This window comes from Choloepus didactylus, chromosome 4, assembly GCF_015220235.1.
Source record: "Choloepus didactylus isolate mChoDid1 chromosome 4, mChoDid1.pri, whole genome shotgun sequence".
Taxonomy (NCBI): Eukaryota; Metazoa; Chordata; class Mammalia; order Pilosa; family Megalonychidae; genus Choloepus; species Choloepus didactylus.
The window spans coordinates 96,416,542-96,432,345 of NC_051310.1; the positions used below are offsets into that span (position 1 = coordinate 96,416,542).

The 15,804-nt window shown below is 48.2% G+C and overlaps 1 protein-coding gene across 1 annotated transcript; it reads left to right on the forward strand.

The window, feature by feature from the left end:
• The first annotated feature begins 7,342 nt into the window (after positions 1–7,342).
• MEX3B (mex-3 RNA binding family member B) lies at positions 7,343–11,565 on the forward strand. The gene is made up of 2 exons (XM_037835353.1): positions 7,343–7,971; positions 8,795–11,565. Exons 1-2 carry the CDS (start codon positions 7,692–7,694, stop codon positions 10,240–10,242), a joined length of 1,728 nt encoding a protein of 575 aa, XP_037691281.1. The 5' UTR covers positions 7,343–7,691; the 3' UTR covers positions 10,243–11,565.
• Positions 11,566–15,804: the final 4,239 nt, after the last annotated feature.

Sequence of the window (15,804 nt, forward strand, 5' to 3'; positions counted from 1 at the left end):
TCTATCTATCTATCTACCTATCTATCTATCATATATATGGCTTAGTTTACTAGTGATTTTTCTTATTCCAAAGCATTCTTTAATTTTATTTCTTTGGTTGTCAGCGTCAATGAATCTTCTCTATATGGCTGAATACACTTTTTACTACAATGCTAACTGTGGAATTTAATAAATAAAATTGTAGATTTGTTTTATTAATATGATAAGAAGGTGATTCTATTATTAGTTAAAATTGCAATAGCACCATTGAAAATTCTAATATTTATTATTTTAAATGAAATGTATAGAAAATAAATAATGTTATCGGGAAAAACTGGATAACAGAGTTATTTGTGAGAATATCATGGCCATATTTCATTAATTAACATCTTGACTTATTGGAGTTACGTTTAATATAGGCACAAAAATTCTTTAGATTATAAAAGTATTTCTTGCTATGTTTAGTGATAAGAGCAGAGAAGGTGTGATCACATAAAGTACTGAAAAAGATGAAGGAGTTTTAAATATTTTTTCCACTCTCTATTCTATCATTGTATAAGAGGACTGACAAGAAAACCCTCATCCCTCTAGACTGTATTTGTATCTCACTGGCAAGGGGAAGAGCCCACGTTTGTTGTCTGCCTAAGTAAGGACTATTATTCTTATTTTCCAGATAAGGAGACTATGTGACTAGTTGAATGACGTCAGACCAACTGAAGAAAACTCACTGGTCAAAGTTCATCTGTCCACCCAGCCATGCACGGTGTCTGAAATCTGGTGACTAAGTGGGGTTCTGGCATGTGTGAGCATCTCCTGTGAGGTGGCCCACCCCACATTCAGGCAGCCGTAAGCTGAAAGAAATTCTTATTTTATGCCTGTACCTGCTTTCTGGTAGCATCTGTCCTTGTTCTGCCCCATTTAAGTCTCACAGAATAAGCCTCCCATTCAATAGTTCTTTATGTATTTGAAGACAGCTATCAATTTCCTCTGTTGATGGTTTAAACTTCTGTTTACTGAGCACTCCTGTTTGCTAGGCACTTTGTCTTTTATTTTATATATATATATAAAATCCTGATTGTCTTTTTCTGGACACACTTCGATTTGAGAAGGTCAGCTGGAGTCTGGATTCTGGGGACCCTGGATTTCAAGGTGACCTTTGAAAAGTTGGTTTGTATAAAAGAAACGATACAGATACCTTAGGGGTGTGCTATGGGATTTAAATGAGAAAGTATCCAAGTGTTTAGCATCGTGCCAGATTTGTATCATATGCCAATGAAAGTATGTATTTTATTTTGCTTTATTTTCATGGTAGTGAAGTCCCTCTAAGAGAATATATCACTTCTGCTGCAGTTGCCTGGTCTCTTCCTGGTCCCCAAGCAAGGTTACAGAGCTTCTTGAGACATTTCCTTCATCAAGAGGCATTCTGTTTAGCTCAGAGAAAGGAGAGTGGGCAGAAAAGGTGAATGACATTGGCTTTCTTTAGGCACTCCCACTCCCTTCCATATTTTGTACTACTTAGATTTGGGGAGCAATTGTAGAGTTCCTCTTAGGTTTGATACCAGCAATTTTGACTATGAGATTACCCCAAGCCTGAACCATGAAACAGGAAGGTGTTCACTCTGGGCAACTCCAGATTTCCTTAAATTATATAACAACAGAGCACATCACATGGAAAGTCAAGACCCTGGGTTCCCATCCCAACAGTTTGACATTGAGTCAGCCTTTTTCTATTTCTGGCCTTCAGTTTCCTCTCCATCAAAGGAGGGTATCGGACTCCTCTTTCTAACATCTTGTGATTCTGATGTTCTGTGGGTGGGGGCTGTGCTCTGGGAGCCTCCTGAGCCTTCTGGGCAGGAGGTTGGGGTGGAGAGGCCAAGGGAAAGCAGAGAAGCTCTCGTGTCTGTTTTCTAGATGGGGGTTCAACCTAAGATTTTGTTTGGGGGAAAAAAAGATTCAATTAAAAAAAATGCTTGAAGTCCAATGATCTACTTTATTTCTGCTCAGAAGGAAAAAAGGGTACTTTCTTCCTGAAGTTTGGTGATCTCCTAGGCTCCCTGAATTCCCACCTACCTGAGAGATTTTTAAATTACTTTCTCTTTTTCTTATTCCTGATTTGCAGAATGGTTATTACTGGTTATTAACTAAGTGATGTTTAAAATTTAGAAGTCACGCTACTTATAAAAGCACTGTTAATAAAATGTATGCAACTTTCTCTCTACTGTCATTAATTCCAAAATCTTTAATAAAAATAAATATGTGCTAGGATGAGCATTATTTTTTATTTTTTTATTTTTTTTGGTTTTATTATTTTGCTTCTATTTGCAGCAGGGATAGGGCGGAAAGTGCTTTTTATTTTATTAAGCCTTTTACCACTATTTAATTTTTAAACTAAATTCATATTACTTAAAAAAATTAATTGAATAAAGATGTTCAGAAGTTGAAACACACAAGAAAGCAAAAGTAAAATAAAATTTAGGTAGTGACCCCACTACCTAAAAAATAACCATTTTAAAAATTTTGATGATTTTTCTTCTAATCTAGTCACTCACTTTTTCCAGGGCTTATTGAGTGTTAAGTCTCTCTCTCTCACACACACACACATACACATATGATTTTTGTCTTCTTGTTCACTCAACTTAAGGAGAGCATTTCCTATATTGAAATAATCTGAAAATATATGTGTGTTACATGTGTTATATATGTGTAATACACGTTACCAATAAAAAGATAACAGAAGGACACCAAAAAATACAGTGTGTTCACATACTCTCACACATGTGATCTGCACAATCCTGTGTAGAAGCAGGGCTGGAAATATATCCAACTTCCGGCTGAGGAGCTATAAGTCAAAGATGGGAAGTAACTTTAAGTGGGTAAAGATCACAGGCCTGTGTACTATCTGCTAGCTGTGTGACCTTGGGCACAAGAGTGCATCTGTAATTTGTTGGGCATGAAGCTTACGCGATTTAAGGGGTCTTCCTATAAGAAGAGAAAAAAAATCTTAGTCTTGTAAATTTAGTGAAACGTGGTTCTATAAATACATTGCTAGGGGCTTCATCTTCTTCAAGGTAAATCTGCCTCTGCTTGGGCAAGTGACTTCTTTTCATTTGTAAAATGGAGATAATAAAAGTGTTTGCCTCAGCGTAGTTAGGAAGATTAAGCAAGATACTGTATTGTAAAGTACGTGGCAAACTGCCTGAATGTGTGTGCACACACACACATATATGTACACACTTAGTAAATATTACCTGAGATGATTATTATTACTCAAAATCATGTAGTTGTGGCTGGAGTTGTTTGAGCTGCCTTCCAGAGATTGTATTATTCATTGACATATGTAAGAGAAAAAGCACACCTTCAAGGCTTCTCAATCTGGCCTGCTCCTTCATTTAATAAACATTTATTGAGTTCCTACAAGATGCTATGAACTGTGCTAGGTGCTGGTCTTCAATAAACTCTCACACGTCATTCACTGGAAGCACAACTCAAATGTCCCTCTTCTGGGAAGTCTTCCCAGGGACCCAGGCAGCTTCTCCACTCTCTGGGCACATACCCTGCTGCGTGGCTGTTTGGATCTGACCAGGGTTAAAGGCATTTCTCTATCGGCAGCACTTTCTGCTGTGCCTATAATCACGCAGGTGCTCAGTTAAGTGTTAAATGAGTTGACCTAAAGTGTGCTGGTTTTCCCATGGGGATTTTAGTTTCTTTGGGGAATTATTTAATATGCAAAAGGAAGCAAGATATGTGAAAAATAGTTTGAGGCCTTTGGAAACCATCAGAAGGAAGGGTGTCTTCTTTTTAATCTTGTTTTTGTTTGACTTCACCTTTTCTTATTTTATGACAATCAAAATTCTCTAGTTTATGACCAGACCACACTCTGCAAACTTCTCTGTTGTGCTAATAAAAAGAAAATATGGCCATGTAGAGGAAATCCTTAGGGAGCATGTCTGGTATCAGGAAAAGCAGTTAAGCTCTGGGGTCCTAAAGAAGCCTGGGAAAGTCTAACCAGAAACTAGGGGGTTAGAGTGTAATTATCTATTTAAAAAAAGAACTAGACTTTGTAACTTTTATGATGTCTTGGCTTACTAAAATAAAAAATGGAGAATAGAACTGTCCAGATTGTTACTTTTATAATAGCATTCAAGTATCAAAAAACACCCTGTCCAGTCAGCATTGGCTACAGGCAGAGAAGGCGAGAAGTGACTCTGGGGAAACTACCCTACATTTGCTTAGTACTTTGCAATTTACAACGAGTTAACTTTCACCATCATTATCCAACTGGTTAAAACAACCCCGATGAGGTAGGTAGGCAGCTGGACACTAGCCTCTTTTTACAGACACAGAAGCAGAGCTGGGACCAGAACCGGAGCTATCAGAATTCAGAATTCCATCTGCCATGATCATGGCCCTCGAGGCGATCAGGAGGGCCTTCAATTTCCTGGGTGTCTTCAGAGAGCCATACTGATCTCTGTGTCTTACTGCGACCTGGACTACATGGAACATCATGTGCACCTCAGGATGACAGCTTTCCATGAATTCCCATGGTCAGAGTTGCAGCTCATCCTAAGAAGTGTGATTTCATTGAAAAATTACTTACTTGGCCTTGATTTTGTGCCTGGCACTGGGGATACAGTTGCAGTTACAGCTACCCCTTCATGATCTAGCAGGGAAGATAGATGTCAAACATGTCACTTTGGCCAAGTGCTTCATTTACATTCCAGGTGATAACGAACCAAGGACCCCAGGGACCCCTTCTCCGAGGCACCTAATTCCCCAAGTCTAAATGAATTTCTGAATTAACTCCTTTGAAATCTTATGACAGGTCTGAAAATATTTACAGCAGAGCTCCCTAGCACAAGGAACCCCAGGGGAGTGGTCCCTCTCTACATTCCATTTACGTGCCAGGTGCACAGGCCTCATCAGTGGTGGAAGTTGAGGAATAACTTTACCTTCATTGTGTTTGTTAATTAAAAAATGAAGCCTCAGTTGGCCCAATCTGGAGCTATTAAATTCCTAGAAACAAAGCTGCAGGCCAGAAACAGTCTGTTGGATTGGCAAGATGGAAATAGGGCTTCAAAGTGGTTCTCCCATCTGCACATTTACAGGCCTTGAGAGACCTGTGGCTGGGCTTCATCTGTGGCCTCTCCAGTCACCCTTTACAGGGAGCCCTCCATCTCCACGGGAATTCTCAAGGGCACACTCTCCTCATTCCCAAGTTAGTAGCACTGGAGTCCACAAACCGGTAAAAAAAAAAAAACCACACACACACACACACACACACAGATGTTCCCCATTGGCGTTCTAGGTGGTGGTTTCCACGGAGGAATGAGCCCCACCACCACTACCTCCCTCTACCCCACCCCACCCTACCCCACCCCACCCCCAACCCCCGCCCCCAATCCAGCATTCCCTTTCAAGAAAAACACACACACACCAGGCTCAGGGAAGCTGACGTAAACATCCTGAGGAAATAACCACTGTAAGTGGCTTCTAAGCCTCATTTCCCCCAAGGAAATAATCAGCACCTCTTCTCCAAGACAGCTCCAGGTGAGCAAGTGTGGAAGTGTTCTGAAAAGTAAAGACGTTTGCATAACTGTCTACAGATTACAAAGCACGTTAACATCTGTTGTCACATTTAATCTTCAGAACAACCCACGGAGTGGGTAGGAGAGAGATTATTTCCTCCATTTTACGGATGAGAAATCGAGGCCCATGGTGCTCGCTTACTCATCCCGGGGTCACGCAGCGAGCATTTGGTGGAACCTCGGCCTGCGAGTTCCGGGGTCGCCCCGCGGTACCACGAGGTCTCCCGAGTACGCCCGTCTACGGCTCTGCCACATGGCTTCATTGTTCTCAGCAGGCATCCCGCTGCGCGGACACTGGCCGTCTGGGATAACCTGGCTCCTGCCTCGCAGAGAACAGCACACAGCAGGGCGCAGGGCAACTGGCGAGCCTGGCGGCGCCCGGAACAAAGGAGAGGAGCGCGCAAGGGACACGAGGGGGCGTCCACCCAGGTCGGCGGTGGAGAGGGACGCGCTCGCGGAGAGACGCGAAAGGCGGAAGGGCGGGCAGCGCCCCCCACCCCGCCCAGCCAGACCCTCAAAGCCTCCTTTCTTCTCTCTCGCGCTCAGAGGCGAACCCCGGGATACCAGCCCGCAGCCGGCCGCCGGCCGGTCCCATCGCACCCTCCCTCCGCCGCCACCCCCACCCGGAGAGGCGCACAAAGAGCTGCGGAGCAACAGCACACACCTCCCCTCGGGGCGGGGCCGCGGGCGGGGCCTGCGCGCGCTTCGCCGCGCTTGCCTTAAAGGGCCAGTCCGCTCCTCGCGCGCACCGCGCATGTCCGCCCGGGGGGGAGGGTGCGGGAGAACCTCTGGCGCGCACGCCCGCCCGCTGGCGCTATGGCCGGCGTCTCCGTGGTGGCTGCGCGGCGTTCGTGCGCGTGTCAGCAGCCGCGGGGTCTCGCCCCGAGCGCGGGGTGTGTACAGGACCCCGGCGCCCTGCATTCCAGAGGTCGCAGGCGGCTGGGCAGGGGAGACTAGTACGGGCACCAGCTCCTAGCTGTTTCGGATCCGCAGTTTCTGGGCCCGCTGGGCGAAGTGCCGCTCAAGGGGACAGAAATGCAGGCGCGGACGCGCGCGCGCGTGTGGCGGTGCGAGCGGGCGTGTGCCTTTGTGTCTCCCGCGCTCCCGCGCAGGTAGGCAGCCCGCGCCGGGAGCCACTTCGCCGGTGCGCCCCAAGACCTCGAGACCCGCTCTCAGTGTCCGAGGGCTTGGACTGCTCTTTTGGGCACACAATAGACCTTTCTCCCAGTGGCACCTCTGGCTCCAGAGGTGGTTTATTGGGGACACTAACGGGACTTTCTAAGGACCGCTCTCTTACAGCCGGGCCCCTGGCATTAGAGTTGGGCGCGTTTTTTTTCCTCAGTCAGAAAAGAGAGGAGACCTGGACACAGTGATTGTCCTCGGCTGATAGGTACAAACAAGTGTCCCGAGCCTGCCGGTCCCGCATTAGACAACAAAGAGAGGCGTTAGCGGCGGCGGGGGAGGGGCGCGGCCGGGAGGAGGACGGGGCGGGCTGCGGCGAGCGTGGAGAGGAGGGTGGGAGGTTCTCGCTCTCCGCTCGCTCAGCCCGTGGCCTCCGCCCGCCCCCGGCCCGGGCGCGCGCCAATCGCCTCCCCCAGCGATAGTGTCAGTAGCATTGTAGTGTCAGCTCCCGCCGGTGACGTTGCGCCTCCCTCGTCCCCCTCCGGAGCCGTCTGGCTGCAGAGGCTCAGTCTAGAGGCGGGGAGGAGAGGAGGAAAAAGCGCTGAGTGAGGGCGGGCGGGCGGGCGGGAGGGAGGGAGTGGAGAAGCCGGGGAGGGGCCCCTTAAAGAAACGCTGCTGTCGCTCGCCTGCTCGCTTCTTGCTCGGCATTGTGGCCAGCCAGCCGGGCACTCGGGGGGCACACGCGGCCGCCGCTCAAGCTCTGCCCCCACCCCACCCACAAGCCGATCTGGGGTGGGGACCCAAGCGGGGGCTCCTGCAGCCACTGGTCCGCGCGGACCGCACGGAGCGACCCATTCCTCCCGGCGCCAAGAAAGGAGCGACGGAGCCCTGTGCAGCCGGCGGGCCTCCCCGCCCCTGACCACCCGCTTCCCGGCTGCTTTTGTGGCCGCAGCTTCTCTTCGCCGAGCCGAAGGCCGGCGAGAGCGCGGCGCGCACGGCCGAGCTATGCCCAGCTCGCTGTTTGCAGACCTGGAGCGCAACGGCAGCGGCGGCGGAGGGGGAGGTGGCAGCGGGGGAGGCGGCAGCAGCAGCAGCGGCGGGGGAGAGACGCTGGATGACCAAAGAGCCCTGCAGCTCGCGCTAGACCAGCTCTCCCTGCTGGGGCTGGACAGTGACGAGGGAGCCTCTCTCTACGACAGCGAGCCGCGCAAGAAGAGCGTGAACATGACCGAGTGCGTGCCGGTGCCCAGTTCCGAGCATGTTGCGGAGATTGTGGGGCGGCAAGGTGGGTCTGGCAAGGATGGGGAGTTGGGCGGAGGGTGGGGGGGAAAGTCACGGGCCACCGCCCCGCGGGGCGGGCGCGTGCGGGAGCGGTAACCGCGGCGCGGGGGAACCTTGGGGAGGAAGAGCCGCGCGATGGGCCGGCGCCCCAGACAAAGAAAGTGCAGGCAAGCTGTCTCCTAGAGCCGCGCCGCGGCCACGGCGGGATGCACTTTCTTCTGCTAAAATCACTACCTTCTCCCCTAGCGCCCCCCACCCAGCCCGCCGACGGAAATATAATTTAAATATAAGATGCTTGGGGGAGGGGGCCTTCGATCGGTCCTTTGGGAGGGGAGGAGGGGGAGGACTGAGCATAAGATGGGAGGAGGATTCTGGATTTCTGTAAGGCGGAATGGAGCCCAAGAGGAGGAACAATGGGTCCCGGGACTGCTCCCCCCTCCCACCAGTCCCCTGCGCCAGGGGATCGCGGCTCCTGCTGCTTTCCCGAGCCCCTTCTGGGGTCTTCAGGGTTGACGGCGCTGGATCCCAGCGGCATCTTCCCAGCTGACTTTTCTGGGATTCTCGGGTTTGGCTTGGGACAACTGCAGTCACTGGGGGAGGATTGGGCAACCAATGGGCTGTTCCTCGAGCGCCTCGCGGGTGGAAACCGCTTCCCAGGCCGTGGCGCGGCTCGGGGTCTCTGAAGGAGCCGCCCCCTTTTCGCCCATCCCTTGTCCTGTCGTCCCGCTGCCCTGGACGCTGGCTGTCCCTGGTCTCCGTTATTAGCCCGGGATAATGGGCGTGTCTGTGTTTCTCTCCCCCCTCCTCCCCTGCACCCTGGCTCCCAGGTTGTAAAATCAAAGCGCTGCGGGCGAAGACCAACACTTACATCAAGACCCCGGTTCGCGGGGAGGAGCCTGTCTTTGTTGTGACGGGCAGGAAGGAGGATGTGGCCATGGCTCGGAGGGAGATCATCTCCGCCGCTGAGCACTTCTCCATGATCCGCGCGTCCCGGAATAAAAATACCACACTTAACGGCGCGGTGCCGGGGCCGCCCAACCTGCCAGGACAAACTACCATCCAGGTGCGGGTGCCCTACCGCGTGGTGGGGCTCGTGGTGGGGCCCAAAGGAGCCACGATCAAGCGCATCCAGCAGCAGACGCACACGTACATCGTGACTCCGAGCCGCGACAAGGAGCCGGTGTTCGAGGTGACAGGCATGCCGGAGAACGTGGACAGGGCTCGGGAGGAGATCGAGGCGCACATCGCCCTGCGTACGGGGGGCATCATTGAGCTCACAGACGAGAACGACTTCCACGCCAACGGCACGGATGTGGGCTTCGACCTGCACCACGGGTCCGGCGGGTCCGGCCCGGGCAGCCTCTGGAGCAAGCCCACCCCCAGCATCACGCCCACCCCTGGACGCAAGCCCTTCTCTAGCTACCGCAACGACAGCTCCAGCTCGCTTGGCAGCGCCTCCACAGACTCTTACTTCGGCGGGGGGACGAGCAGCAGCGCAGCCGCTACCCCACGCCTGGCGGACTACAGTCCCCCCAGCCCCGCGCTCAGCTTTGCCCACAATGGAAACAACAACAACGGCAATGGGTACACCTACACAGCTGGGGAAGCTTCCGTGTCGTCCCCCGAAGGCTGTCCGGAGCTGCAGCCCACCTTCGACCCGGCTCCCGCTCCCCCGCCTGGGGCGCCACTCCTATGGGCCCAGTTTGAGCGCTCCCCCGGGGGTGGACCTGCAGCTCCCGTGTCCTCTTCCTGCTCTTCTTCGGCATCTTCATCCGCGTCGTCCTCCTCTGTGGTCTTTCCCGGGGGAGGCGCCAGCGCGCCCTCCAATGCCAACCTGGGGCTGCTGGTGCACCGCCGGCTGCACCCGGGCACCAGCTGCCCGCGCCTGTCCCCGCCCTTACACATGGCCCCGGGGGCGGGCGAGCACCACCTGGCTCGCCGGGTGCGCAGCGACCCCGGCGGAGGGGGCCTGGCCTATGCCGCCTATGCCAACGGGTTGGGGCCACAGCTGCCTGGCCTGCAGCCGTCGGACACGTCGGGCTCCTCGTCCTCCTCCAGCTCCTCTTCCAGTTCTTCGTCCTCCTCCTCCGGGCTGCGGCGTAAGGGCAGCCGCGATTGCTCCGTGTGCTTCGAGAGCGAAGTGATCGCCGCGCTAGTGCCCTGCGGCCACAACCTCTTTTGCATGGAGTGCGCCAACCGCATCTGTGAGAAGAGCGAGCCCGAGTGCCCTGTCTGCCACACCGCGGTCACTCAGGCCATCCGCATCTTTTCTTGAAGGCAGCGCGCGCGTGCGCGCTCTGCACGGGGGTGGGGTGCGGTGGGGGGGCCCCCCCATCCTTACTCCCCACCAACCTCCCTGGTGCCCCACCTTTTTCTCCCCACCCCTGCTCGCACTCTGAGATCCGAGAGGAGCTTGGAAAGCTGTAGTATCCGCTCATTTTTTAAAATTTAATTTTTAAACAAAGGAACTTACCAGGATATTTGCATCAAGAGTACTGTAGCCTGGGAAACCTCTGAACCACCAGAAATGCATGCTCTATAAATAATAGGAACGGCGACATTCTAGTAATGATAGTTTTTACACTGTACTTAATAGGAAGCTTCCAAAAGAAGAAAACCCCACAAGTTTTCCTTTTCTTCTTAAAGTAGAAAAAAAAAAGAATAATTATTATGATGAAAATGATAATAATAGTGCTTATCAGATGTGTGAACTGGTTAGTGTGTCCCCCTTTGTCTGAGGGTCCCTAAAATGCTTGTTATTAGAACACAGTGGATCCTTTTTGAATGTTCGTGGAAGGGCCAGGAGTTCCTGTGAAATCAGGATACTGCAGCTTTATTAAAGTTAAAGAAACTGTAACATATCTCTTATATATTAAAAACGTTTAAAAGTTTTAAAGAGAAATTGCATTAATACAGATTGAAGTATTTTATTCTTTTTTGACTTGAAAAATTATATTTCATATTGCAAAGATGTTTACAAGTATTTTAATTTAAGTTCAGTGAACTTTTTTGTAGCTGGGTTAAATCTTTTTATTTTAGTATGGCCTTATGGCAAAGAACACTGTATTATTTTAATAATCACACAATTGTGACGGAATTACAAACCATAAAATGTGTAATGTTTTGAACAGTATTCTGTTGGGATGGAGATTTTATAGGTTCAGACAAATCTTCTAGATCTGCTTCACCCAGCATATTTTCTATTCAGTGATATAAAGCATATTTTATTCTATATTATTACAAAATGGAAATGTATAAACATGTCAAAAGGAACTGTTGATGCTTTCTAACATTTGTATAAATAGAATTCAGTGCAAGTTACAAAAATTCTGTTGCACCACTATAGTTTTAGTATTTCTATTTTAATACATTTGTTTACCACTTGTTTATGTATATGTAGGTGACGTTACTTGAGCTTAAATGTACTTTACTGAGCAAAGTTTAAAAACAAAGTATATTTTATTTTATGATAAAGGGCCTTTAACCTCATGGTCAAATACTAATATTATATTTCCTGAGACAAGATTTGAAATTGTATCAAGAGTTTTATTTTTCTGACATTTAAAGTTCTACATAATAAAGGTAAAACTTAAGTAATGGTGCTATTCATTTTTTAAGTATTTCTATATAAATAAAATATTGAAGAAAATCTATCTTGTGCAGTGGTGACTTGATTTTTTTTTAAGCCTCTTGCGGTCTCACTCTGTAAGGATTAACTTTTAAGTGATGAATTCAAATATATGACTGTCAGGCATATTATTATGTCAGCATCTTATCAATAGAATGGTCTTTTGAAACAGGTCAGAGTTGTGTTTGGTAGGATAGACAGGCCATGGGTAGCAGTATTTTTTTTTTTTAATGTGAGAATATCTACTGACCCAGGGCTGACTTCTCCATTAGACACAGTAGACAATGCTGAGGGCCCATGGTACTTTTAGGGGGCTGTGAATATGTTTTAACTCTTTTAAAAGAGAAAGAGAAAATAATTTTTAGGGTCAAAGAAAATGATTTAATTTTGGGATCCAGAGAAATCTGTTAAATTTTGCTTGAAATTTTTTTTAAAAAAGGAAGTACTTAAAGTTACATGAAGAATAAATTTTATGGAGGAAGGGGCCCACAAAAGCAAAAGTGCTCTGGGTCCAGAAAGTCAACGTCTGCCCTGCACAGGCCTCTGAGGGTATCCTGGGCTTGCTGGGCGGCCTGGAGAAGTTGCTTCCTTGGGGAAAGCCTAGAGAATGACTTCCAGAGGTTCTTGCTGGATTGGAGCACTGGTCTTAATTGGCCTCTGCTTGTAAGACAGGCTAATTGGTGTTGACAGGCTGCAGGTGTTAACTGTTTGTTGTTCATCGAGGGAAGTTTTTGTTTGCTTTTGGCATACTATACCTGCTGGCTGTCTGTGGGGCTTTGTCGAGGGGAGGAGCCACACGCCATTACTTGACATGAACTCTGCCTCCTAGAGAGTATTTAGGAATGAAGAGACCATACCACTGAATTTCCGGCAAACTTCCTGGCTGAGCTGCCCCCAGAGAACAGTGTCTGACCAGAATTATAATCTATGCTGATGGTTAACATTTTAGCAGGTGAGTCCAAAGAATGAGCTAGAATATATGTTAGAGGGTCCCCCTTTTCTCTTTTCTGTTAATTTTTATTTATCCAGAAATATAGTCACTGCCTACATAGCTCCTTGTTTGTTTGGTATAAAGGCAGGAGACGGACCTTAGGGATGGGAGGAGAAAAAGGAGTGGCCCTGCTTGGAAAATTTCTGGCATCATCTTCAATTCTGGAAAGTTCCCAGGCAGTGTTTACCCCTCTTTCTTCTCCCTCAAGGACTGGAGGTTAACTGAGGCTTGGCAAGGAGAGATGCCATAAAGCCCAACTCCCCCCTCTTCCTTTAGCTGTTCGGAAATGCCTAGAACAGGACCAAGATTCTTTTTACACTTACTTTCTTTTGTAATATAACCTTGCTTTTCTTTAATAGAATGATTGCAGGTAATGCAAGGAAAAATCAGAAGCCTTCATTGGTTGGGTTTCTCCTGGACTCTTACACATTCGCATATGACTGTTTTGTAGTCTGTATGTGGCTTTGGAAAATTATTTAAGGTCAGATTTTGAGGCTGCTGACATACCCTTGCTGGCCTGTTTCTTACAGTAGAGGTTCCCTTTGTTGACATGAAGTTTTGGGATATATAAATAAAATTAGGCTTCTTGAGAGGAGAGACTGCTCTCTAACTTCAGATCCCCTGCAGGGCCCTGTCAGCAGCAGGGGGTGTGAACACATGCCAGTGATATTAGATGGCATTAGCTTTTGTCCCATTCTCCAGACCCCACAAGTGACTACTGGCTGCGGAGTCAACAATCCTGGAGCTGGAGAGATGAGAGGGGCATGTTTATGCCCTCCAACTGCCAGCAACTTCTCTCCGTATTTCTGCACTCCTCTGAAACATGTCTTTATGCAGCAACTAAATATCTGCCAACAGACATCTCTCTCCCTAATTACTGTTCCTTGTTTTATTTCTTTATGTGTACCCCAGGAGCAATTTTTGCACATCCCCCCCCCCCCCACAGGACATTTGTCAATACTTGAGACATTTTTGGTTCTTACAACTTAGGGCAATGCTCCTGACACAGGGATATTGATAAACATCCTACAATGCCCAGGGCAGCCCCTGACAGTGTAGAATTATCTGGCCAGGGTTGAGAAACCCTGATGTAGATAAAGCAAGTGTATCTTCCCTGCTGTTTTTTCACTGCCTTGAAATTGGTGCTCTTGTTCCAACATTCAAACACCTAAATGTTGACCCTCGGTGGTGTTCCCAGATTACCTACTACCCAGCTTCACTCTAGTCCCATCAGGAATATGGCTGGGGGAGGCCAAGGCTGCTGTCTGAGCACAGCAGGCCGTTCAACCAAGGGCCTCTTTTTATTCACCAAAGAGCGGTAGCAGGCACCCAATTAGTAATAATGCATACATGGCATCTTCAAAGCACTTTCATCTCCATCCTCTCCTGTGGTCCTTTCCACTACTATGAGCTAAGCAGTGCCTGGATGTTACTTGCTGGTTCATAGGAACTAATCGCTCCAGACTCAAACCTGGGCTTTCTAACTCCATCTTGAGCTCTTTCTGCCTTGCCAGGCTCCCTGTAGCTATGAGATAAAAGTTATGGAGAGATTCTGGAAATGGGTCTGTGCCTGCAGCTCTCCCCCTTTCCTGATTTCATGGGTCCCCCCATCTACTAAAATTTGCTCTTGGTAACAGCTGTGTTATGGTCAGTGAATTTCACTCACTAAGTGATATGGAGCTTTTATTCTTAAACCTTTTCTCTCTAGAGAGAAGAAAAATGGACAAATTTGTAAGGGGGGTTTCAAGCCTGCTGGCCAAAGTGATGTCTGGAAATGGTTGTCTTTAAAATTTGGGGATGCAAGGTAATATGGGAAGAGATGGAATTTGTATTGGTAGATGCACGTTTCTCACCTTAAGACAGTGTTCCCTCTCTGGCCAGGAGCCCTTCTAATGCTGAACCTCCCTTGCCTTTTGTAGTCTTCCCTTCTGGGCCCAGTCAGAACCCGACCTGACCCCAGACGGTTTAAAGTGTCCTCCACCCACTGTTAAAGGCGACCTGCTTTCCAGGAAGGATGGTCAGTGAATGTCCATGAGATTGCTAGTTTATTAAGCTATGATCCGGGCAATATGCTAGTATTTTAGACACATTAGTGCAACCCGGTGGGGTGGGTGTGCGTAAACCCATTTCAAAGATAAGGAAACTGGGGTATAGAGAAGGTAAAGATTTAGTTAAGGTCATGCAGTCAACACACATTGGATCTAGTATTCCAACCCTGGGCCCATCTAAATCCAAAGCTTATATCCTTACCACTTTCAAAGAATGACTTTTATAGGATGTATTTTCTGAAATAATGAGTGCTCATTTGTCACAAGAGAGTTAACTATAAGAATGATATTTCTTTCTTTGCGATAAGTGTAATTGATCTGGAAATGGAGCAGGGCCCAGTGGCTGTGATGACCCCAGGCCACACACCTACACCGATGAGGGGAACCAGGTCCAGCAACAGCATCTTAGCAGCACAGGGACATTTTTGTGAAATTTATTCCAAAGCCTTGTCACCTCTTGACTGTTGTGTGACCAACTGAACAATGAACACTAAGCTGATGCTGTAATATAGCTTTTCCAGGTAGACAAAAAAATTAGCATTTGATGACGATAAAAGGACTACATAATTCTCTCTCTCTCTAAAAAGAGAGGAAAAAAAGCCTCGTAAAAATGTCACATGAACTAATTTAGACAATGACTAAAAGATGCCAAAACTCCGACTGGAAAGTGAAAGGTAGGCAATTGTTTGGCCTCCAGAATGCCGAGCTTTCTGTTTGACTTGTTTCTTTTTCTCTCCTATTAAATACATTTTCTAGGACATTTATTAGACATGGCAGGATCTGGACATGGTCTAAAAATGGCATTTGGGTGCTTACCACCCCATGAATCTTTAGTGCTGGTTCTAGTTACAGCACATGTTTTCCCTGAAGGTTTGAGTGAAACAAATGGCAGGCCTGTGACTCAATTTGCTCATTTATGGAAAGGAAGATGGTGTCCCTACCTCTGGAGTTATCAGAGGAACTCACCCCTCTTCTGGGTGTACATGACACCTTGTCCCTCCTTCCCCAACAGCACCTGCCAGGGTCTTTCACAATAGATTGTGTACTTGTCTTTTTTTCCCAATAGGCTAAAAATGCCTTGAGGGCAGGGTTGTCATCCTTCTGCTTCTGTGTCTGGTCCAGAGTTACTAGGTACATGCGTGTCAAATGAGCGAAAAGGGTGTTTTGCTT

Bases quoted from the DNA above. Each gene is read 5' to 3' on its own strand.
- MEX3B (XM_037835353.1), top strand. From the start codon at position 7,692: ATGCCCAGCTCGCTGTTTGCAGACCTGGAGCGCAACGGCAGCGGCGGC. The intron at 7,972-8,794 runs GTGGGTCTGGCA...CCTGGCTCCCAG, and splicing joins GGAGATTGTGGGGCGGCAAG to GTTGTAAAATCAAAGCGCTG.